The following is a 24524-nucleotide window of genomic DNA, read 5'->3' on the forward strand; positions in this document are numbered from 1 at the left end:
GCCTGGGAAGGTAACTGAACACTGAGAACTAATGTCACACTGTGGTGACGAGACATTTTTCAAATGTCAAATGTTTTTCAACTTTCTCACAACTCGTTGTATTTTCACAGCGATAAGAAAATACGTTTGACATTCAATTGATCACGAATGACTCTAAATAATAGAGTACATAAATATTTTTAATGAAATCATATTAATCAATGTATAGAAATACTAATTGTTGTAGTCCTTTTTGAGGCTGATGTTTACAGGGGTACTATTTGGATTGTATACTTTACTTCTATTATATCTTCACAACCTTTTGAATTTTGCTCAGCCAGTAAGACAATGGGATGCTTGCATAATAAATGTGTAAAGCGAGTAAAGTACACTTTTATTTGGGTGATCAGCAAATTTTAAATGTTAAATCTCTTCCAGCTTTTCACTCGTGTTTCACTTGTTCATCTTAAAGTAAAGTTATTGCATAATGACCAACCACACAATGCATAGACAAGAAGTTTAATTTCATTTCCTGCAATCAAATCTCTGTGGGTAGAAATCATTGTATTTCTTTACAACTTGTTCAATAACCCATGATGCATTGCATCCATACATTTGTAGCTCAAAACAGCTTTTACAAAAAAGGATATACAATATATACTTATATCTATATATATATAATATACATGTGTCTCTTTATGCATTTAGATGTGTTTGTAATGGGTAAAATACGCTCTTTTTTTTTTTAAACACAGCCAAGTGGAAACAAATCCCAGGTAAGGTTCAATATAAGGTCATTACCAAACAAATAATTGCCAGCTTATCAAAGTCATCAACATCTTACAGTTAACGTGGAGCCCTTCACACACAGTTTGCATATTTTCCACAATTGCATTCATGTAAATCCAGAGTGGTTTCCTTCATTTATTGTTCTATGGACCTGTAAATATTGATGGCAAAATTGAGGGAACTGGTTTTATCTGGGCAACAATTATTTTCAGCGATTGGTTCCTGGTCTCTTCAGCTAACTAAAGATATGGAATTGTATCATGACATACCTTAAATAAATACAAGATATAGCAATGGAATGGTATGACTAATATAAGGAATTAAAGTATTTCCAGTACATTAAATGTTCTGCCGAAACATCGCCATGCTTCATCCAGGTGATGTTTACGATATGTACGATATATGTTTTTTTTCTGCCTGTCGGTCCAAAAGAATAAATTGATTCTATAAAAGCAACGGCAAGAAAACAGAAAAGAAATGTTGAAAGTTGAAATGTCATTCAGGTAGAGGTTCGACCATCTCAGTCAATGCAAACAGTTCACTGTGCTGTGTTGTACTCTGTCAACAACATTAACATCAACATTCTGGTGTTACTCACTTCACATTATATATCTCAAAAGTTACAGTATTACATCATTTTTTTCAATACAACATAGTAATAATAATCATGTGTGTTTATACTAATTGATCATCATTCATGTAAACATATTTAACCAGGTCATGCAAACAGTAGACCAAAACTTTATCCACTAGAGGTGCACAGTACGGAGCAGGCGGAGCACCCAAACTAAGATCCCACCACCTCAGCGTGAGACACTGACAGATATCCATACGCTTGTCAGAAACAGAACAGGGAGAATGAGCAAAAAAAATAAAATATATAATTTTAAAATAACTGCCCCTAACATAAAGTGCGCCTACGGAGTCACATTCCTGTGATTTATTGACTTACGGGGATCTCAGTTTGAGCCTCTGATAACAGAACAGCCATAAAACAAACCAAAAAATAAAAAGTCTCCTTTTGATATTCATACGTTTTGATTTCCCATTTCCCAAACTAAAGCATGCAAGACCCTCCGGGTCAGAAACACTCTTCACAAACGCAGTCTGAGCCAGAATATAGAGGCCATAACCCCTCAGTCAACCACCACATTTCAACAAAGGGTCTAAATAAAATAACTTTTACAATGACAAAAACACTTAATATGAAGGGGGGGGGGACCAAATGAGCAGGTGGCATCAGCAGTGAAGTCGTGCCTTGAGATTGAACTCTATTCAAGTCAACAGCTACTTGGTCAGTGACTAGACCGAGTCACATTGATGGGTAAGAAGTATAAAGACATGCAGAAGTAGCTTTCAGTTGCTCAACCTAGAAAAGTGCTCCCCCATTTTCTTTGTGCCCTGTCTGGCCAGAATTTTGGAGAAAGCTGCCAGTGGTGAATATATAGTGTAATATAATATAATATAGTGTGAGAACCAGATTAATGCAGACGGACGGTAGTTGTGATAAGAGGTAGATGTGATAGACGACGTAAGAACCAAAGTAATGTAGGAGACTGCCGTTAGTCTGCAGCCTCATCTTTGATTGAGACTCCATACGCCTGTTGACACACACCCACAACTAGTAATTAAGTAGAAATAACGCCTGTCTGCTGCCCAAATAACAACTACAAGTACCATAAGTCAGTGGCCCTTTCATTAAAAAGACCCCTCCACTCGGCGTAGCCTTGCATTCTGTTCCGCGAAAGAAAAAGTAACAAATTGTGTGTCTCGAGTCCAGATGTGTTTTTTTTTTTTTTTTATAGGGGAAAAAGAATATTTCTCTACACTATGACAGTGACCGGCTCCCTGTGGATGTACTGGGCTGGACACTGGCTGATAACTACTCTGCATTCCTGGCCAGACTGGGGCGGGTGGGGTTCTAGGTGCTGCAGGTAAACGATGTCACCAGTGCCACCGGGAGTTGCTCAAACGCGACTGGCTGGCCTGCAGCAGTAGGTGCAGCTTCTCAGGCTGTCCCGGTCTGCGCTGCCCTCGGTGCTCCCGCGCCGGCCCTCCTCATAGTGGGACACTGGAGATTAGAGCAAAACCACGGGAGCGCGTGAAGTCAAGTGGAAGTTCTGGTACTTTTTCCCGTAGCATCCTATTCTCATAATAATGACTATTCTGACTCGGGGGTTACAATAACGTCTGCGCTGAAATTTGTGAAATGTTACACCTTCAGAACAACATATCAGCAGGAGCTGACCTACTTATTTTCAAAATAAAGTATTACATATAAAATATATATAAATATATAAAATAATAATATCCTCCACTTAAAAAGTAAGGCCTTCATATTTAGCTAATAATTGGTGCTGATTTCTGTGTTTATTATTTGTTGGTGGCATGTGCGATGTTCCGCATTACCAAAAATTCTGACAGACAGAATTAGGAGAATAAAACTGAATATGGTTGAAAATGCATATACGGTTCCTTAAAGTTAACTTCATGAATAAGTTATCGAGATGAGAAAGATACTTGCTCAAGACAGATAAATCCTTACAAAGTTGACAGGAAGAAGGTTAAAATACTGTAAATTGACACTGTATCACCGTATACGTATTAGGTCACTAACCCTTTAACGGCACACTGTGGCATGACTCTGGTATGTGAAGAGAGGCAGACGTCTGAAATAGACTGAGTGTTCACTGTTGACTTACAGCTCTCCTCCTCCCCATTTCCCAAGTCGTCTTCCTCCTCCTCCTCCTCTTCCTCTGGGAGCAGATGTCCGTGGCAGGGACTGGTGGGAGTAATTTGACTAGGTCCCTCGAGACTAGTACCCAGCTGCAACTTCCGCATGTGGCGCACCACCGCTGTGGCATTAAATGCTTGCTGCACGGACAGAGATAAAGGGAGGAAAAACCCGTCTGTGTCTGACAGCTATTGAGGGGGGAAAACAGCAAAGCTGCACAAAATGCACGTCTGCCAATCGTGATAGCTCTCACTGGGGAGGCTGCGCTAGGATTCAGACACAGCACTGACCTTCCATTTACTTTTGGCAAAGTTCTTCTTGATTTGAGCGCTGACAGATTCGTGGATATTCTTGTCCAGAGCCGTGTCCCCGCAGATCCTGAGGAGTCAACAGAAATGACAGAATGTACAAGCCTTTTTGGACCTCGCTTATTCTTATTCTTATTTGTCAATTAGCGGATTGACGGGAAAACAAATCATTGGTCATCATTTTTAAAGCGCAATGCAAAACTCTATAGAGCTTTATATAATTTCTTTTATTTTATTATAATTTCTATAGAGAAAGAGATTCATGCATTTATTGAGCTGCAGCCACAAATGTCTCTCTTTTTCCCTCCAGTTATTATTTTGGTCCGTTTAAAGTCAGAAAATAAATAAAACCTGCAAATGATCATGAACCCAAAGTTGTCCAAATGCAAAATAGTATGAATTTACAGTAATATAAAACATCTTGAAATTGAAATTGACAATACAAACACAATAATTGAAAAGTATAGATTTGTTCTTAGATAATATTTTAGATATGAAGATAATGAGGATTTTGCCTTTCTCACCATGGATGCTGCAGGGCCTGCTCACACGTATACCTCTTCAAGGGTTCTTTCTCCATTAGGTGACAGATAAAGTCTTTGGCTGCAAACAAAAATCAAGTTCTTGGTGACGCTGACTTTGTGGTCTTTACATTTTGGATTTTCTGTACGCATTTTTGATAATCTGTACTACCTGAATCTGAGATGTCGTCCCAGTAGGGAGAGTCAAATTCATACTCTGCTTTCAGAATCTGCTCAAACAACTTGGAATCGTTTTCATCATAAAACGGAGGATATCCACATAACCTGTGGGAGCAATATTGGAACATGTTCAATACTAACTAGATCACTGTACATAGTTCTTCTTATAGTGACAAATGCAGTCAGACTCACAGAATATAAGAAATAACTCCTATGGACCAGCAGTCTACTGCTTTGCTGTACGGCTTCTGAGCGAGCACCTCAGGAGCTGTGAAACACACACACACACACACACACACACACACACACACACACGGAAAAGTGGAAAATAGAGCAGAGCGGGTGAATTCAAGTAATCTTGACCTTTTCTGTAATACTATGTGATCTAGGTCCCGATAAACAGGCAGAGAGCACTTGTGAAACACTTCCATTTGATTCAGTAGTGGATGAAAGATCTTCTCTCGGAGCAATGAATGAAGAGGGGATATCAGCTGAAACAGCATGTGCCGTCACATGACATGGAGAGAGAGAGAGAGAGAGAGAGGCTGACCAGTCGATTGAAGGCCTTACCCACATATCCAGGAGTGCCGCAGGCTGTGGACATGACGCTCCCTGATCCCTCAATCTTTGACAGTCCAAAGTCACTGATCATGATTTTGGATTCCTCGTCCATACTGTAATACAATAGATTCTCTGGCTGCAGAGCAATGAAAGAGGCGGGTTAGAAAAAGGGAAGAAAAAGGGAAGCGAAGGCGCCAGATTGAGCCGCTTTATTTCTGTCCACTGTGAGCCGTAATACCTTCAAGTCCCTGTGAACGATTCCCATGTCGTGGAGATATTTGACTGCGTCCAAGATCTGGTGGATGAGTTGGCTGGCATCTCTCTCTGTGTAGAAGCCTTTCTCCACGATCCTGTCAAACAGCTCGCCTCCAGATACCCTGCCAGGTTAAAATCAAGGGTGTCTTTGTATTTCATTTGGGTTAGTAGATCTCAAGCTGTGCTGCCAAATACTGTTCCAACCACAAAAAAAAAAAAGAATTCTAGATATTGACGTTGCTGTAAATGTATACATAACATATATATATGATGCGCATGCAACATATACCTGGAGACATTTGTAGATATTTATATTTTTCACTCCCCAACCCCAAAATATTACATTTAAAATGATGATGATAAACTGAGAAAGAGAAGCCAAAAGTTTGAATAGAGACTCTGAACTCAAGATCAATTTTCAGTAAACCTCTTTACTGAACTGCATGCTGAAAGCACCAATTCGATCGTATAAATGGCCCCTGAACAAGTTAAAGAGGAAGAGGAACTTACAGCTGCATGACCAGATATAGGTGGGATGTACTTTCAAAGATGTCCTCCAGCGTAACGATGTTGGCATGCTTGATTCTGAGGAAGATCAAATGGACAGAAACAGTGAAATTTCTCTTAATTTTTTTTAATTGGTCACCAGATGGTATTATTGCTGGATTATTCAGATACCAAACTGCGATGCGTTGCGATCAGCAAATGGGGAATTGGATAATATAGTTGGCTGTTTATACGGGGCATGACAGATTAAGACAAACCTGACCAATTTGGTTGTTAATTGTTATGAACCCGCCACCAGACAGTTGAGCATCTCAAGCATGTCGCTCCTCTAGTCAAGCTGACACGACATCGCAGTAACACATCAGCAGCTCAGAGAGGATTGAAGAATATTTATGTTCCCAGATGAACTTCAAGTCTCTTGCTCTCATGATTCTCTCATTTATTTAACAGGGACTTTGTATTTGTATTTGACCAAACTCCCCTCTTCCCTTTCTGCCATATATCTCTCCTTCCATCATACCCTTACCCCCCCCCTCCTCCTCCTCTCCCCCAACATCTCTGTCTCTTTCTCTTTCTTCAATACACTGCTGCGGGGAACTCCACGCCATCTCCGCCTCTGCGTGCTGTTGCCCTGGCAACAGGGACACTAAAAATAGGTTTATTTTCTTTACTCCTGACATTTCCGGTGGAAAATCCTAACTGTTTCTACTGACACCATGCATTTAGTCACCCATTCAATTGACCCGTTGGATATATTGTGCATCTGCGCATGCATCGCTGGAAGACACCGCACAGACTAATTAGTCCCGTTGGACACAAAGCACCAGCTGATGCATCGAGAGGAACTTAGGGGACCTCACCTGTGCAGGACAGCGATCTCATTTTCAATGTTGTTCTCTTTGCCTTCCAATGCCTTCTTGGGGATGCACTTGATGGCTACCAGTCTCTGGGTCCTCTTCTCCTCTGCTAGTACCACTTCTGAGAAAGCTCCCCTGAAACCCAGGCAGTAGAAACAAACACACACACACACACACACGCACACACCAACGAATGCAAACATTAAAGAAAGTAATGGTGGAGTTGAAATAGACAAGATGGGAGAGTATTGTTCTCAGGGTCTACGGGCCATGACGGATTTAAATTTGACTCACGTTTTGAAGGAACTAATGATACAAAACCTTCAGAGCTTTTCACATAAATCGTTTTGTAATTTTTGCTTGATCCTCCCAAAAGCTGCTTCTCAGAAATCAACGACGCTTTGAAAAACATCTCCAAATATCTGCCGTTTGCGTGTCCTTTTGTCTGCTTGTCTATGTGTGTTTGTGATGTTTAGATAAATAATTCAAAATGGTGACATAACCGAGAGCTTTTTGGGGCAGAGAGGTGCAGTAACAGACGCACACAGACGTTTATATCACTGGTTTAAAAAGAATAAACCTATTTTTAATCCCTTCAATAATGGATACAGAAAATGTGCTGTGGCTGTTTCTGAGGGAAACTCAACTGCATTATGTATCACGGTGATGGTGAGAGGCAGAATAGTGTGTATTTACACAGTCTCCCCAAAGGAGCGTGGGAGGGAGCTCTGGAGGACAAACATTGTTAGCAACCGCACGGATCCTTTACACGTGTGTCAAACAGCACCGTCATGTAATGTACAATGCGAGTTCAATGTTCATCTTCTTGCAGATATTCCCATTTTCCTTGTGGAGCACCTTGAGGACATCTTAATCTGAAGTTCAATTATGGGTGCAACCTTTAATGAAGGATTCAGACATCCCAGGCCAACAAAGACCGTGTAATAAGGAGACAAACATCTCTCACGTTCTATTTATTCTGCTTTTAACGGTTATTAACAGTTCATTAAAGAGTCCTGGAGTCATCCGTCGGTGCACATCCTTCCATCGCCGCGTCATAACAAATGCCCACTGTGGAACTGCGGTAATCCCGGAGATGGCTTTGTAGCGTGGCCATCTTGTGCTCAACAAACCAGCGCAGCAGAAACGTTTGCCGAGCGAAGCCGATGCACACGAGGAGAAGCCCTTCTCGCACACATCGCCGCTTTCAGTCCTTGAAAGACCTCTCAAAGCCAAATCACATGAAGCTCAAATTCTCATCGACCCATAAAAGCATTTTAATGTGTTTAAGTCTGCAGCATTTATTCCACGGGGAGATCAGGAGCAACAAAACTCTATTAATGTATTTAGTCTTACTGGCTGTAAGAATGTAAGCGGGGTCAATTTGCCGGGACACACCGGGAGACAACTCGTGGCCTCAACGGTGGACACCGAGTACTTATTTTGGCAACCGACAAAAATGTTTTCAGTTTCTGGTAATGCGTGGAACAAAGCTTTGATTGTGTAATATATTATAAAAATGGTACGCTGTCCAAGAACCCACACCAACAGATGGAAACCAAGCGATATTCAGCAATCCTGAAAAGAAAAAAGGAACCGCTTGCTTCTTCTGTTGCCGTGAGACACATTATAATTACTGTAAGCATCCAGTTGCTAATTTCCACTTGGAGACGTAGCAGGGATGGGCTCCCGGGGGGGGGGGGGGGGGGGCGCAGTCAGAGGAAGACTGGAAACGAGTGCTGTTATTCACAAAGGGGGAGATTTAGTTAACTGCTAATGTGTAAATCTTGGCATTAGGCAGGAGTGAGATGATTACTGTCCGGATTTAAAGACGTCAATTCTTCAACCTCGAATTAGAACACACAGTTTATTTATTTTTCCACCAGCAACCGGCAGCAGACCACTGTAACGTTGACACATCCGTTGCTCGGTTTCATGCCAAAAAATGAATCCTGGCGTGCAGATGCACTCGCCGTTAACAAATTAAAATAAATAAGTTTCACATGAGTCATTGGCCTGAGGACTAACGCAACACTTTTTTTTAGATTAATCTCCCTAAGATGGATGCACAGACATTGTCTGACACACAAACGCACACACAGGTGGTTGAAGGCACTTTAATCCCAGCTGTCTTTGTGGGAAAATATTGATTCACACATTCTCACATACTCATACTCGGCGTCTCTCTGCGTCTTTTCTGCTTTGTGACAAATGTGCTCTTCTTACACTCTTCCATGTCTTAAAGGCTTTGCCTGACAAGCGAGTGTGATGTAATTAAATCCTGTTTGCTCTGAAAATGATGGATGTCTACTTCCGTGTCAAATGTTGATCCTAACGCTCTCTGTTTTCTGTTCGGAAGGTGCATTATCAATAAGGTCGGTGAGGCCGCTTGGCTCTGTGGCAAACGGATTCCAGCAAGAATAAGTTTATCGATATCACCTGAAGGCGCCCTTTGAGTCCAACGTGCCTCCAACTCGCAAAAAGCCTTTCTCTTTTTAGCCTGATCCATACTCTGTTCGTGTTTCTCTGTGTGTGTGTGTTTGAGAAAAAGAGGCTGGAGAGAGAGTGGATATGTACGCGCACACAGCGTTATGTCATTTCAAACAATCCCCACATTCATTGTTAATTCTGAGTCCTTCATATGGACAAAGCTCTGGACTGCATCATTCACTTTTCTATCTACTCTACTGAAGTCACGCGTGGGTCAAACCTCTTAACTCCTCGGCTCTTCTCTATAAACAAGCAGCATGAGAGCTTTCCAACGGTCTTTAGTACCAAACGCAGTGTTTAGGCTCCTACACATTATCCAGCTGGACCGCACGAGTGGTTCTTAAAACTCACCTCGCCCATATCTTCTTATACAGTTGTTTCTTTCTTTTTTTTAAAGGCACCACAACTCTCACATGCTTTGAGTACAATATTCAACCATCTCACATATGCTTAACATCTCACGTTCAATAAAAATATCTTTTGAATAAAAGTGTCGCGTTTCTGCTCGACAAGCTGTCGGCTTGTGAGGGACTCAAACGCTCAGGCCTCATTATCAACACCAAGCCAACATTCTATCTATTTCTGGCCTTCTGTAAACATCAGAGAAAAAGGTATATTTAATCAAACCCTTATATTCTCTTTACGGACTAAGCCACCAGATGCAACGCTCCATATTGATTTTGAATTCACAGGATTACAACTCTAAAAAAGTACAAGAGGTATTACAACCACAGTACGAGGGAGTTTTATCAGAGTTTTACAGCTGCAATGTTTTCCATTTCATCACATTCACTGTAAGTGAAAGCGACCGAAGGGGGAGGAATAGTTTCAATCTGCTAACCCTTTGGACGGTTTGTCCGGAAGTGGACTCCAAGCTGTGGACTAGAACCGCGCGGATTAGCTGCACCTGAATATAATATTTCAAAATAAATCAATTAACTTCATGCACGGAGTTCCTGGATAAAGCGGCTCTGTAATCTTCTCTCTCCAGCATAAGGAGCTTTCCGTCAACACATTAATTCTGCCCTCTGCCAGGTCAGCTATAGGACAGAATATCACTACAGCCCCCCCCCCGCATCTCTTTTAAGAAATCATATTATACTTCAAATTACAATCACTGTTGGAAGTTATTATTTGACTCATAACAGAAGTTCAGCGGCAGCCGTTTTGCCAGAGAAACTGTCTGTCATCCGCATCCCTGAGACTTGAGCTTCATGAGACCGATGGCGTCTTATTTGATGTCCTCCCACAGCACTCGACGCAACCAGACAGCCTCATCATCAGCCCACTGCCATCCCACTTTTTTTTTGGATGTGAACCAGAGTTGTACAGTCATTAAAATCAGATTCTGTGCAGCCTCTCTGGGGAAGCAGGTGCGATTTTCAAGAAGATAGAAAACCAACGCGGTCCATATGGCCCACTTGTATCATCACAGGTGGACGTGGGAGAGGTCGATTCTACTTAGTCCTGTGGGGGTGGGCGTGGGGGGCCGGACCATCTGGGCTAAGTCCTGTTCCCCTGGGAAGTGAAGTTCGGTCGTTCGTGACGCTCAAACTGCCTGAATATCATGTCATCTACACGTTAGGCACATTACACAGTATCCACGCTGGCCTGGCAGGATCGGCTTGGATCCTTTGTGGTGGATGGTTTAAAATAAAGTTTTATTCTGCCATTAGATCTCAAATTGTGGTCATATTGTCTCAGCGAAACAGAACACATTTCAAAAACAGTCGTGTTGTCCAAGATAATAACTGAATTAATGATAACGCTCACCAACAAACACATATGATTGCAGTTGCATTAACCGCGTTTTGGCTGTAATTAAGACCATTAATCTGGAAATATATAAACTGCTTTTTTTTGTTATTATACACTCTGTAATTGACTGTTTTGTTATCTTTGAATAGACAATCCATACAAACTTGAATCTATTTGCTAATGTTTCTGCAGAGCTCAAAGGAGAGTCAAACTGGCCTGGGGGGGAAAGCTGTGTCTAAAATACTTCCAGGCAAATGGGAAATAGTTTAGTGAGCATCCAACAGCGGCCAAGAACAAGACACGTCCGAGTCGAAATAGGCCGAAGTGACAGGCACGTCCAAAATGTCAGTCAAATTTCTAGAGACACTTCAGAATCCAGAGTCACACACTCCAGCCCTGACAGCACGGATGGGGGAAATAACAAGAACTCCAACTGCCTACCTGCGAGCTAACTGGCATGAACGATGGTGTTTGGGGACCACTGAGGGTCTTTGGTCAGCCATGACCTGACAACAGCACTTAAACTACCAGAGCAACTTACGTTCCCAGCACTTCTTTGAAGTCGTAATGTTCTTTGATGTCCGTTGTCTTCTTTTTCCACCCATTCCCATCCTCTCCCAGGGGCATCCTACAAACGCTGGATCGGACTCGCCACACTACAGCTGTGGGGCAAATAGGACAACGTTAAATGAATCAAATACAGTGAATGTACTCAAGAGAATGAACAGTCAAGTTTCGAACCATGGCAAGTGTTCTCAAATCAAGATGTAAATCTGACCTGGAGGATTGTGCTAAATCAAACCAAACCACTTCATGTCAATTACAGAAGATATTTCCCGTATAAATGATACACGCTGAAATGTCAAAAGTAAGGCGAAAGAAAACAGTGAAGCATGTAGACATGATCTCTGAACGCAATCTCTTGTGTTTTACAGACATAAAACAGGGGGGGGGGGGATCAGAGTAAATATTGATAAGTCTGCGAAAAATGTCGTGTAAGACAATAATGAATGAATCGGAACAAAAACATCAAATTGCGAAAGACAGATAAATAAACCTGCACACCGAGGAGAGAATACGCTTACTTCCCCCCTAAAGAACGTCTCCCACACACGTCCACCACAGCTCACTTTGCTCACCGCCGGCTGGACAACAATGAATAGCAACAAATAACGGAAAGTAGGGCAAACAGTGCAGCGGACACGGGCACCAATGCACCGCCGCAAGAAAACTACCGCATGGTCCAAAGAGGCAGAAACCAGCTGGGGGGGACATGTGCTATATTTAAACAACTGAAGCATTCAAACAATGCACACGCTTCTAAAGATCTACGCATGCAAGAGCTCGGCTGAAACGGAAGCTGCATTTCACCGAGAAGCTTTTCGGGTATCCTGCAGGGCGTGAATGGCAAGCAGGGGGATGAATGGGAAGTCAAACGTTTTGGGGTGTTTTTTTTTTTTTTTGCGCCGGTGCAATAGATCCGCATTACTGAAAAAAGGAGTCCCACCTTCGTGCTGGTGGTGATCATGCAAGGCGCTGCTGCAGCGCTCAAGGGTATATACATATTTATATAAATAAATATATATATATATATATAAGGCAGTCACAGGAAGGCGGCATCGTTGGGTTAAATCAGGAGGCTTTGCGGGCATGCGACATGGAGGCGCACGCAAACCTTCACAAGTTCTGGTGCCAACAGATTAAAAATATGTTTATATACAAAAAACAAAACGCACGATCGATGATACGTTTGCAAAAAAAAAAAAGACGTACCTAAATTGCGATCCGCGGCTGTGGTGCGTTGCCCTTCCCTGTGGGAGCGTTGTGGGTGCTGCGCTTGTGCGCAGAGCTGGATCCGCTCACACTTCTCCTGACGTCAAGAAAAGCACACGCATGTGGACAAACAAAAAAAAAAACCTCACTGTTCTCCTAATAATGCGATCCGACAAGAGTCGGGACAAAATCTGTCAACAGCTTTTTTATTATTTTCAAAAAAGCGTCTGGCGCTGTCGCTGTGTAGCAGAGTGCGCAGAGTGTGCGGACAATTTGCAGAGGCTTTGAGGAACAGGAAGAACGTGTCACTGTGAATAATGTAGTCCCCGAGCCTATCATCGTAGAGAGCTGCACAGGCTGAGCGGCCTGTTTAAATACAAGTCTTATTACGGGCTAATTGTAATCAATAGCGTGTTTTAAACAAATAGGCCCAATGCACACTTTACTTACTCGTCATTTTGAGGCAACGCCCTGCTTTGCTCTCTCAAGCACTTAGAGTTTGGACACCAGTCACAGGGCCCAGAAGAGGCCTAATTGTAAGCATAGTATGGCAAAAAAATATTTTCTTACAGTCATATTACAACTTTAAAGGAAGTTTTTGTTACTGGGAAATTTGTTTTTCACATGAATCTCTTATTATTGACCACAAGCTAGAGGACATTAATGGAGGACATTAATAATATGGATGCTGTGTGTTCCTTGCGTTCCTCTAATCCTCATGGCAGATGCATAGTAATCAACTTTCATGTTACATCATGCTGTAAACTCAGATAATTTCTACTGATGCATCTGCAAATCATCTCGCCCCTCATCCCGCTCTACAAGCAGACAACCAAGCACATTGAAAACTCAGATATCGATTTTGATTCTTGATTCTGGAAAGATTTTACGATAAAAATGTTTAAAAACAAAACGTTTTGGACAAACACATACATGCCCTGTATCAACTAAACCTGTTTTAGCCAGAATTTGTGTGCAAATGTATTCATTAGCATGTTCAAAAATGGATCCCCTTTGCAGGAATAAAGTTGTTCTCATCTAACCTCCATTTGCACACCCATAGTTTTTTTTGACAACTGTCCTCTTGCTATGCATTAACAAATGCTATTAATGCTATTGTGTTCGTCTGAAAAAAAAAGAAACCAGAGACGTTAGTAATTTATCTATATATATATAAAGAATATATATTCTTTCCGAGCAAACTTGCTCCTTACACTACCGTCTAAGGAAAATGAGCACTTGGCTAAATAACATTACATACACCGAAACAATGATTTCTCTCGACGATGGTGAATCTACCTCAGTGGGCGCATTACAACTCCTGCACTGAAGGGGCAGCACTGTTCCCAGTGGCGCACAAACGCAAAATAACCTCAACATCCGGGGCAGCAGAAGTTTTCAAACAACACAAGCTAGCCGTTACACATTTTTGCTCAGGGATCTAACGTAACGGTGAATTTTTGGTTAGTTCTGGTTGAGATTTTGCTTTTGAAAGTTATTTAATATGTTTGAATTATCCCAGCGTTCATGGTTCTTTTTCTGGTAACGTTAGACGAATTAATTCAGTTGCGTTGTTAGGAAAGCGGCGAGCAAGATATGATAGCACGCTAGCATCGAGCTAACCGCCGCTCCGCTGCTTTTGTTTCCTAACATTCAGGCGGTGCTATCGCTAGCCGGTTGAGTTTGCTGTCTGTTTTTAGTCTGTATGCAAATAGCGAGACGCACGACCAATTCTTCCCTTGCCTAGAATGAATCGCGTGTCAATCGGATTATTACCCACAATAACGTTATCCTCCGTTTGCAGCTAGCGGGCTAGCCTGTTTGCTGAACAAGCGATGTCCGCGAGCTCCAAGAGGAGAAGGGCTACTTCGCCCTCCAGCAGTGTCAGTGGAGGGGGGGACCTGGATGATTCCTCCTCCACGCCTGGCAGTGGCAGAAAAAGAAGAAGAATCTCAAACGTTGCTCCAGTAGATACAGTAAAGACACTTGTTTCATACTATCACCACAACCGCCGCTCGGGCAATCTTCTTTGCGTGGATTAGCAAACCAGTTTTTGATCCTTCACGCCTCGTTGTCTTTAGATTGCTGTGTGCCACGAGCTGTTCAACGCTGTCAGGGACCACAAGGACGGCCAAGGGAGGCAACTTTGTGAAGTTTTCCAAAGGGTACCAAAGAGGAGGTATTGTCGCCCAATCATCGACCATCATAGACCATCATAGAACACAGTCCCACTCATCAGTTTACATGTAGACCGGCCATCATACACTGTACCAACATACAGATGTTTAAGTGAAGCCTGATCACTCTCCCCCCCCCCCCCCCCCCCCCAGGAATCAGCCCGATTATTATGAAGCAGTGTCCCAGCCAATTGATATGACAAAGATTCTGTACAAACTGAAGTCAGAGGATTATAATGATGTGGAGCAGCTTACTGCAGATTTCCAGCTCATGTTCAACAATGCCAAATTATTCTACAAGGTAAGTACGATTAAAGTGTCCCCTTTTATACAGCGAAATACAACCTTTTATTAATTTGCATAATTCCTTTCTTGTTCAACAACTCAGAGTGATACTGAGGAGTATCAAGCTGCATGCAAACTGTGGGAGGTCTATCTGCAAACGAGGAATGAGTTTGTGCAACCTGGGGACGGAGATGAGGATGATGAAGACGGTGATGATATGATGGATAATCCGGGAATGTCAAATGAAGATGAGGTTTGTTATTTTCCTTTCTTGCATTCCTAAAAGCGTTGTTGCCTGCTTGTATGACTCACCTGTGAGTTTTAACTGAAGTGTGTCACAGCAAAGATATATTGGAGGTGTTTTGTATGTTTGTCATAGCAAGTAACCAATTCATACTATTCTATCTTTTAGACCCCGACTGGCAATTTGAAGGAATTGTTTGAGCAACTCTTGGAGGCTTTGGTGTCACACGCTGATCCCTCAGGTCGTCTGATCAGCGAGCTGTTCCAGAAATTGCCTTCCAAAGTGGTAAGTCCTTTGGTTTTAGCCTTTAATTTGTCCCCTGAAATTGTTCATTCTTGACAATTATTGGCCTGTTTTGTTCCTAGCATTACCCAGACTACTACGCCATTATAAAGGAGCCAATAGATCTCCGAACGATCGCTCAAAGAATACAGGTAGTGACTGATCACCTTGTCCTTTGTCAGTCCTCCTTAAAAATCACAAATATCATAACTTATCGTGTTGTTGTTTTTACAGCTAGCTTCATTGTTGTATTATTTATTTGCATAGATTGGATACTATAAAAGTGTCAATGCTATGGCCAAGGACATTGACTTGATGGCCAAAAATGCCAAAACGTACAATGAACCAGGATCTCAGGTTTTTAAGGTAAGATTTAAGGTTTTCTTGTTTCCTTTTTTAGAAGATGTTTCAAACAAACTTTTAACAATCGTTCTCGTTTTTGTTGTTGTATAGGATGCGAACACCATAAAGAAAGTCTTCATCCAGCGGAAGACTGAACTTGAACATGCTGAACCCACTAAATCCAGTCTTCGCATAAGGTATTAAGTGACACAGTTCTATCAACAAATGATTCTCATTAAAAAAAACACCTACACAGTGTATTTATCCTTTACCATTCAGAAATCGCAGGTCTGGCCAGGGTGATCAACTTTCTGGCGTCAGTGTAGCTCTCCACTATGGTTCAGAGAGTGAGGACGACCCTGTGCTCTCTGGTAATTATCAGCAGCAGATACATCTCTACTTTTTTGTTTTGAAATAATAAGAGTCCCCCATTCGATGTCTCCAGGCTCTGTGTGCTACGACGAGGGAGAGTCAGAGGCTGAGAGTCAGAGTTCCAGCATGGAGATGAGCAACCCGATCTTCCAGCTTTATGAAGCTGTGAGGGGTGCAAGGAACAGCCAGGGCCAGGTCTTCTCCGAACCTTTCCAGCACCTGCCCTCACGCAGGGAGTATCCCGACTACTATCAACAGATCAAACAACCCATCGCCCTGCAGCAGATCCGGTAAGGAATGATGATTCAGTGGGTATCGCGTTGAGAGGCTGTGACAGATTGTTTAAAAAAACGTGTGATGTTTTGTTTGTTTCCATTTGTAATATTGTGGTCTGGTTTTATCTTTTAAGGGCAAAAATGAAGAACTGCGAGTATGAAAGTGTGGAGCAGATGGAGGCGGACCTCAATCTGATGTTTGAGAATGCAAAGCGCTACAACATGCCTAACTCAAGCATTTACAAACGGGCCTTTCGGCTTCAGCAGATCTTGCAGGTTTTTATTTTTTACTTTAACTCTATTCAGGCCAAGAATGAAAATAATATGCTGTAATTAAAAAACAAACAATGGAGGAACTTGCAGAAATAAGGGTCTTTGTCTACTGACATATCCACCTGTCTGTTGGTGTAGGCAAAAAAGAGGGGACTCGTGAGGAGGGACGATGAGGAAGGAGACAGCCTTCTGTCATCTGATGCGGGGAGCGTCAAGAGGAAAAGGTATCCACGGTTTTCTCTCCATTTTAACGACTTGTTCATCCAAGGTATTTCTCAAAGAAAATATTTAGTATTCTATTCATTCATATTCTACTATTTATTCTTTTAAAGCCACAAGAAAAATGTCAAAAAGAACCGAATGAAGACTTTATACGCTGCGGTGACTGAGGCCAGGGAGGCCGGCACCAGCCGTCGTCTTTGTGATCTGTTTATGGTCAAACCATCCAAGAAGGACTACCCTGACTACTACAAAGTCATCCTAGAACCGATGGATCTGAAGACCATTGAGCACAGCATCCACACTGAGCGCTACGTGTCGGAGGATGCTTTGATGGAAGACATGAGGTTGATGTTTCGAAACGCCCGGCATTACAACGAGGAGGGATCTCAGGTAAAAAAAAAAAAAAAGTGCATACAGATTAAAATATGCATTGTGATCGTTGTAAAACAATCTCGGCAATGGCTACTTTTTGTGGGGGGGTGGTGATCAATGCAGGTGTATAATGATGCTGATATTCTGGAGAAGATACTGAAAGACAAGCGTAAGGAGATGGGTCCTTTCCCCGAAGAAGAAGATCTGGTATCTCCCAAACTGAAACTAAGTAAGTTTGATTGTGTCACTGTTTTTCCAAGTTTTGGCCCATTAAAAATCAGATGGAGCTTGTTGTGACTCCAACATAGACGCAGAATATTATACCATCCAATGATTTCCGTCATTTTGTTATTATAGTACAAAAAGGAATCAGCAGAAGCTTTAAACGACTACGGCTCTCTAATATATCATAGCAAGCAAATTTCTATCTCAATTTTGCCATTTATTTGGTTTGCACAATGGTAACTGAAAACAATGGCCTGACTTTTAGTTCACACCGAGATCTGTACTTTATTGAGGGCCCTGGTGTTTTTCTAGGATCCCCTTTTTGGTTTTACAATTCTGTTTTGTGTATTTTTGTATTAAGGAAAGATTGGAGTTTCTCCGAAGAAGTCCAAATACCTCACCCCTCTTCAGCAGAGGCTAAACGAGCTGTACGACGCAGTGCGGAACTTCACCGACCGACGAGGCCGCCGCCTGAGCACAATCTTCCTTCGCCTGCCATCTCGTGCCGAGTTGCCCGACTACTACGCCACCATCAAGAGACCCATCGACATGGAGCGTCTCCGGAGCCACATGGCGGCCGGCCGTTACCAAGACGTCGAGGCCATGGTGGAGGAATTTTCTCTTATGTTCAACAACGCCTGCATTTACAATGAGCCGGAGTCCCTCATCTATCGGGACGCTCTAGTGTTGCACCGGGTGCTGCTGGAGACGCGCAAGCAGCAGGAAGGAGGCGAGGACTTCGGACCTCCTAATGTGGGACATCTGGTGCGAGAGCTGATCAGGAACCTGTTTGTTTCCGTGATGGGCCACCAGGACGAGGAGGGCCGATGCTACAGCGACTCTCTGGCCGAGATAGCCGCCGTGGATCCAGCGGCCCCCGAAAAGCCACCGCTAAACTTTGATGTCATCAGGGTGAACGTGGAACGGGGCCACTACAGGAGACTGGACGTCTTCCAGGAACACATGTTCGAGGTGTTGGAGAAGGGGAGGAGACTGCACAGGTATATCGACTTTTCCTCTCTTATAGCTGTGAAAATAAGGTTTGTTTTGCTCAGTCTAGGGGGAACCCCCCCCTCTCCACCCCCAGGCAGATAATGTTGAGGAGACTCGAATGTCATCAAGGTGGGAAATGCAGTACGAGTGAAAAGTTTGGTCACAACTTCTTTCATTTCAACGGGAAAAAAATTACACTGAAGTGGTCTGTTTTCAGATCCTGTGAGATCAGAATGACGACAGTACTTTACAAAGTTTTATATTTATACAATTTGATTTGAATTAAGAAAGAATTAAGTCATACTTGTTAAAACAGTGTAATATTTTCTATTAAACAGCATAACAGTGTTAGGTGAATTAAATTATGTCCTTTATGCATTTGCAGGACTGACTCCGAGATCTTTGAGGATGCAGTGGAGCTACAACAGTTTTTCATTAAAATCCGGGATGAGCTATGCAAGAACGGAGAGATTCTGCAGTCCTCTTCACTGATCTACACTTCAAAACACCTGCACAGCGACGTGGAGCAGGAGAAGAGGGAGAAAATTCCCAAAGAGATTGAGGAGGATCGGCTAAAGGCTGAGGAAGAGAAGCAGGAAAACAAAGGTAGGTGAACACCTCTGGCTAATTAAACCGGTATTAGAAATGTATTGAACTGATTAGGTGAAATTGTTTGATTTCTTTTTCATTTAAAGGGGGGGTGAAAGCCGAGGACCTGCAGGGAGAGTCCGGTCAGCCAGATCCTGAGTCAGAGCGTGTCTACACTCAGGACTGCAGCTTTGAAAACACCACCTACCATGTGGGGGACTTTGTCTATGTGGAGCCGTCAGAGGTCAACCTGAAACCACACATTGTCTGTATTGAGCGCCTGTGGGAGGATAAAGCAGGTAACGCACGTCCATTCTTTTCTTTCAAAAAAAGAAACTGTCATGAGTTTGGTTCGGACATCTTTACGCAAACTATCATATAAACGGCTGGTTTTGTACCATTCATATGACGGATTATAATTTAGTTTAGTGTTTTCTATTTTCTTAATACTTTGTTTCTTCTTTCGGTTGTTTGTTTGTGGCTTGTGTGTGAAGGTGGGAAATGGCTCTATGGCTGCTGGTTCTACAGACCAAGTGAAACCTTCCACTTGGCAACTCGTAAGTTTCTTGAAAAGGAGGTCTTCAAGAGCGACTACTATAACAAAGTGTCTCTCAGTAAAGTTCTGGGCAAATGTGTGGTCCTGTGTATAAAGGTAAGACTTTCTACAGAATCTGAATCACTCATGCAAATAGTTTGGTCTTCATGCAAGGATCTTGAGGGGGTTTTTTTGTTGGTGGTGGTGGTGTATTTAGGATTATTTCAAAATGAAACCCGAGGGCTACAGAGCAGAGGACGTGTACATCTGCGAATCTCGCTACGCTGCCAGGAACAAGTCCTTCAAGAAGATCAAGATAATGGCCGTGCCCGTGAGCTCGGTGAAACTCGTCCCCCGGGAGGTGCCGCTGCCCGTTGTCCGCGTCGCTTCCATGTTCGCCAAGCCGGACTACGACAAGCTGACAATCTCATATGCAGGCAGCGGGAGCGCCATTGACAAGGTGAGGTGATGTTACACGAATAACAAAATAACAAATAAATATATATATATATATATAATTAACTCTACTTAGCAGGTGCGTCTCGACAAGGAGTGTGGTGGTGGAGGAGTAGTTACTTCAAGATATAAGCGTTTACTCAAAATATGTGTGTCGTTGTTTATTTGCGCAGGAGAGAGAGGACGTCCCCATTGAGATGAGTGGAGCCGATCCCGGCTGTCAGCACTATGAACAGATGCGCTACAACGAAATGTGGTATAAAGTGGGAGACTGTGTTTACATTCAGTCACACGGCCTGTCAAAGCCCCGGGTTGCCAGGTGGGTGGAAGTATTTTACATACAACGGTTATCACGGAATCTTTAGCTATCGGTAACGTTGCCGTCTTCACTCGGCTGCAGGATAGAGAAGCTGTGGGTGCAGAACGGAACTACTTTCTTCTTTGGACCCATCTTTATTCACCCTGAGGAAACGGAGCACGAACCCACGAAGATGTTCTACAAGAGAGAAGTGTTTCTGAGCAACCTGGAGGAGACCTTGCCCATTACCTGCGTCATAGGTTCTGCTTTGATAACTTATATTTTATATTATATCACAGTTAATGCACTTATGGGAATAGTTCAACATTGTGGGTCCTAAGTTGCGACCTATTTTCCACCAAGTTAAATAAAACCATTGACGCTCTCATAGCTGATCACCAATTATTTCCAACCACAATTACACTAGTCTCCACTAAACGGGGTACAAGCATGTTACCAAACTAATATTCAGCTGCCTGTTTGCCGGCAACATTATTTTAATTGATGATACTTGGCATACTTGTATTAACTAACAAGTTTTGCTCGAACGCTCTCATCCCCAGGCAAGTGCGTGGTGTCCTCCTTTAAGGACTACCTGTCATGCAGACCGACCGAGGTTTCAGAGGAGGATGTCCTGCTGTGCGAGAGCCGCTACATTGACATGGAAAAGCAGATGAAAAAGTTCAAGGGTCTGAAACGCTTCTCGTACTCTTCCAAAGTGGTGGAGGATGAGATCTACTATTTCAGGTCAGTCAATCAAGCGGAGCACTGTCTCTGATTGGAGGAAGTTTCTCTCCGGGTCTGAATTGGGTGGGGTCTTTTTCTGTGTAGGAAATTAATCGTACCGCAGAAGGAAGCGTCCCCCCTTTTGGACAAGAAAATCAATGAGCTTGAGGTTAAACTGGCAGATATAGAGGATGGAGACGATGATATGGAAGACATGGACGATGACGATGAGGCTCCACAGACACCATCTATGCCTCAGATGCAAACCCCTCTAGCAAATGATATGGATGCCCTGCCATACACCCCTCAGGTATCCATACAACCCCAACCCAAAGGCAACACAACCCCATGTTGTCATGATGAAAGACAAACTGTTTTTTAACTTGCATTTCTGTTTTCCATTGAAGTCCACTCCGAAGATAAAGGGCATGTCTAAGAAGGAAGGGGCCAAGAGGAAGATCAACATGAGTGGCTACATCTTGTTCAGCAGTGAGATGCGGGCCGTCATCAAAGCTCGACACCCAGACTTCTCCTTCGGGGAGCTGAGTCGCCTGGTGGGCACCGAGTGGAGGAACCTTGAGTCCACCAAGAAAGCTGACTATGAAGGTGAGAATAAGCATTTGGCCGGTGTAGGAGTCCGCCAATCAGAACTGAAGTCAAGACACCAACTGTTTGGTTCATTTCAGAGCGTGCAGCCAAGATAGTGGATCAACAAGAGCGAGAGAGACCGCCTCAGAAGCAAGCGTCCCCACGAGCAGGTACCCCCGTAGGGACACTGATGGGGGTGGTACCTTCGCCTAGCACTATGGGAATGATCAACCAGACCATGACACCTCTGTCAGGTAGCCCCCCCCCAGAGGCAGCACCAGTGTTTGACAACCAGGCAGCAGGAAAATGCGGCTGGACGGTTAAAAGGCTTAATCTATTTTTAAGTTTTAAATTTCTATTTTATTTTACCTACTCGTATTCGTCTGGAAACTACAGCAACCGGTTTGTTTTGTAGCTGTTTCACATTGTTTTAGTTATTTTTTCTTTTACCAGCTTTATATTTATGCATGAGACGAACTGCATGATATATTTACAACCATTAATAACTAAAAACCTCATTTCATCTGTTTGTTCTGCCTGCTTCATTCTCGGACCCATTTATACGCCCCCCCCCCAACCCACATTGAACCGTTAACATTGTCAGGTCTGGTTGTTTGGTTGAGCCGGTGGGTTGTCGTCATCCACACATTGGTCTCTTAATACAGAAAAAGACATGCATGGCTTTCCTGAAAAAAAGAATACCTCCGAATTTTAAGGAGTATTCGTTTAAATCATGTCAAAATAATATCACAATTTCATCGAATGTGCAGTTATCTTTATGTAAAGCCAACCAAGTAAGACAATTCAGCTTTAGACGGGTATATTGCTGCTTTCATTTCCATTCAAGTTGGACTTGCACATTCATTAATGTCTTAACCACTCATAAACAAACTGAAATATTTAGAGAGCATGCGTAGCTGAAGGTGCATGTGTGAAAGGGGTCGCAGTGGGCTGTCGTAGTGCATGTTATTATAGAGTCACCTGCATGTCACTTATGCATGTATATGTTGTTGTCCTCTCCTTGCCTCCTTCCCAAAGGCATGATGGGAGCTTACGGCCAACCTTACATGCCCATGCAGGGCCCCCATGAAGGCTTGTTGAGCGTGGCCACTATGCTACCTCACCATGCAGGGGGGCCCCTTCTGCCTCACCACCATCTTCAGCAAGGCATGCCTGGGTACCCTGGCATGCTTCATCAGGGTAAGGTTCAATGTCCCAGTCACGCCTGCTCGGTCCCATCCAGTCGTGTCCCTCTTGCTAGAGGGGTTTACCTGGTCCACAGGCTGGCCTGCCTGATCTACTCACCGAGCAGTCGTTGTTCTATGGTCTCCAACAAGTGTTCTTGTATGCTGGACCTAAAATATTCAGGATTCACGTTTGACGGAATAATTCATTCATTCAAGCTACTAATATTCAGCTGATCCTGGAAAAAGTAACATTTTTACAAGTCTTTGTAAAACATGTTGGCAGTTTCTAACCCAGTAATTGAATTAATTATTAAAATACACAGCAACTAAATGATGTCATTTAACAGGTATGATGAGCGCTGGTATGAATGGTATGGCAGGAAGTCCGACACAAGGAAACTTTATGCAACAGGTGAGCTCCAGTCCACAACATTCTACTGAGTTCACATAATTTATTCTTTAAATGAAGTGTTCTACTTGTAATGAGATTTGGTTATGGTGTGTTTTCACACACATAACAAGTTAGAATAGAAATGTGCAAATTAAAGAAAATAAACCAATTTCATTCTTATGAAGTGTATTTTTATTGTTTCTTTCAGCCTGGGATGTTCAGCCCGGGACCGCATGCTCCCCCACCATATCCAGGCCAAGGCTCGCCCTCACACCTGCAGCCCACCACGCCCATGTTTGTGGCGCCGCCCCCAAAGACCCAGCGGGTGCTCCACTCAGAGGCCTATCTGAAGTACATCGAGGGCTTGAATTCAGAGTCTAGCAGTGTCAGCAAGTGGGACCAAACACTCAAAGGTGGTGTTCCTCAATTATTTTCTTCATCTAGGGAAGCTCTTGATTTTGTTCGCGTAAAGTAAAGTGCGGGGGGAAAAAACTCCCCATCGTCCTCCTTAGTTGGAAGTACTTTAACCCTATGTTTCTATCACAGCTCAGAGGCGTGACGCGCACATGACCAAAGAGCAGGAGAGCCGGCTGCCGGCGCACTGGCTGAAGAGCAAGGGAGCCCACACAACTATGGCGGATGCACTGTGGCGCCTGCGTGACCTGATGCTGAGAGACTCTCTCAACATCTGCCAGGGATACAACCTGTAACTTGTGAGAATAACCACGCTAGCCAGCTCACCCACCGCTGTTATCCTTTAGTGTAGGCAGGATGATAGACAATAGAAGCAATATTTTATAGTCAATCATGATCGATTTTGTATTTATTAGCATAATGAGCTTCATAGTCATTTGTGTGTGCGTTTGTTTTACAACATGGGATTGATGGTGCTACAAAACCTGTATTTTTTTTTGTGTGCGTTTGCTTATTGGTACAACTATAAAAATAAAATTCTTAATACCTTGTTTCTACTGTCTTGTC

General features: G+C 43.0%; 2 protein-coding genes across 5 annotated transcripts; one reads left to right on the top strand and one right to left on the bottom strand.

The window, feature by feature from the left end:
* Positions 1 to 482: 482 nt before the first annotated feature.
* Positions 483 to 14595, bottom strand: camk1a (calcium/calmodulin-dependent protein kinase Ia). 3 transcript variants are annotated; one of them, XM_040203366.2, is made up of 13 exons: positions 14489 to 14595; positions 12713 to 12809; positions 11481 to 11601; positions 6695 to 6826; positions 5838 to 5912; positions 5311 to 5449; positions 5082 to 5208; positions 4704 to 4779; positions 4504 to 4616; positions 4335 to 4413; positions 3793 to 3880; positions 3471 to 3642; positions 483 to 2839 (listed from the first exon to the last, which is right to left on the bottom strand). In XM_040203366.2, exons 3-13 carry the CDS (start codon positions 11564 to 11566, stop codon positions 2736 to 2738), a joined length of 1191 nt encoding a protein of 396 aa, XP_040059300.2. In that variant the 5' UTR covers positions 11567 to 11601; positions 12713 to 12809; positions 14489 to 14595; the 3' UTR covers positions 483 to 2735. The 3 variants fall into 3 exon arrangements, with proteins under 3 accessions (XP_040059300.2, XP_040059301.1, XP_077948144.1); XM_040203367.2 differs by lacking the exon at positions 14489 to 14595 and having other exon boundaries at positions 3386 to 3642; positions 12713 to 12999; XM_078092018.1 differs by lacking the exons at positions 12713 to 12809; positions 14489 to 14595 and adding an exon at positions 12025 to 12049.
* On the top strand, positions 14063 to 24508 carry LOC120834946 (protein polybromo-1). Of its 2 annotated transcripts, XM_040203356.2 has the most exons (30): positions 14063 to 14175; positions 14517 to 14688; positions 14794 to 14891; positions 15043 to 15190; positions 15278 to 15427; positions 15587 to 15703; positions 15784 to 15852; positions 15968 to 16066; positions 16154 to 16239; positions 16322 to 16413; positions 16488 to 16704; positions 16824 to 16965; positions 17101 to 17186; positions 17295 to 17574; positions 17680 to 17785; positions 18143 to 18782; positions 19160 to 19380; positions 19470 to 19661; positions 19857 to 20014; positions 20115 to 20357; positions 20527 to 20672; positions 20754 to 20911; positions 21215 to 21398; positions 21483 to 21687; positions 21785 to 21983; positions 22064 to 22135; positions 23004 to 23165; positions 23500 to 23564; positions 23752 to 23956; positions 24090 to 24508. In XM_040203356.2, the coding sequence occupies exons 2-30, from the start codon at positions 14548 to 14550 to the stop codon at positions 24251 to 24253; spliced, it is 4845 nt and encodes a 1614-aa protein (XP_040059290.1). In that variant the 5' UTR covers positions 14063 to 14175; positions 14517 to 14547; the 3' UTR covers positions 24254 to 24508. The 2 variants fall into 2 exon arrangements, with proteins under 2 accessions (XP_040059290.1, XP_077948140.1); XM_078092014.1 differs by lacking the exon at positions 23004 to 23165.
* Positions 24509 to 24524: the final 16 nt, after the last annotated feature.

This window comes from Gasterosteus aculeatus, chromosome 17 (assembly GCF_964276395.1).
Source record: "Gasterosteus aculeatus chromosome 17, fGasAcu3.hap1.1, whole genome shotgun sequence".
Taxonomy (NCBI): Eukaryota; Metazoa; Chordata; class Actinopteri; order Perciformes; family Gasterosteidae; genus Gasterosteus; species Gasterosteus aculeatus.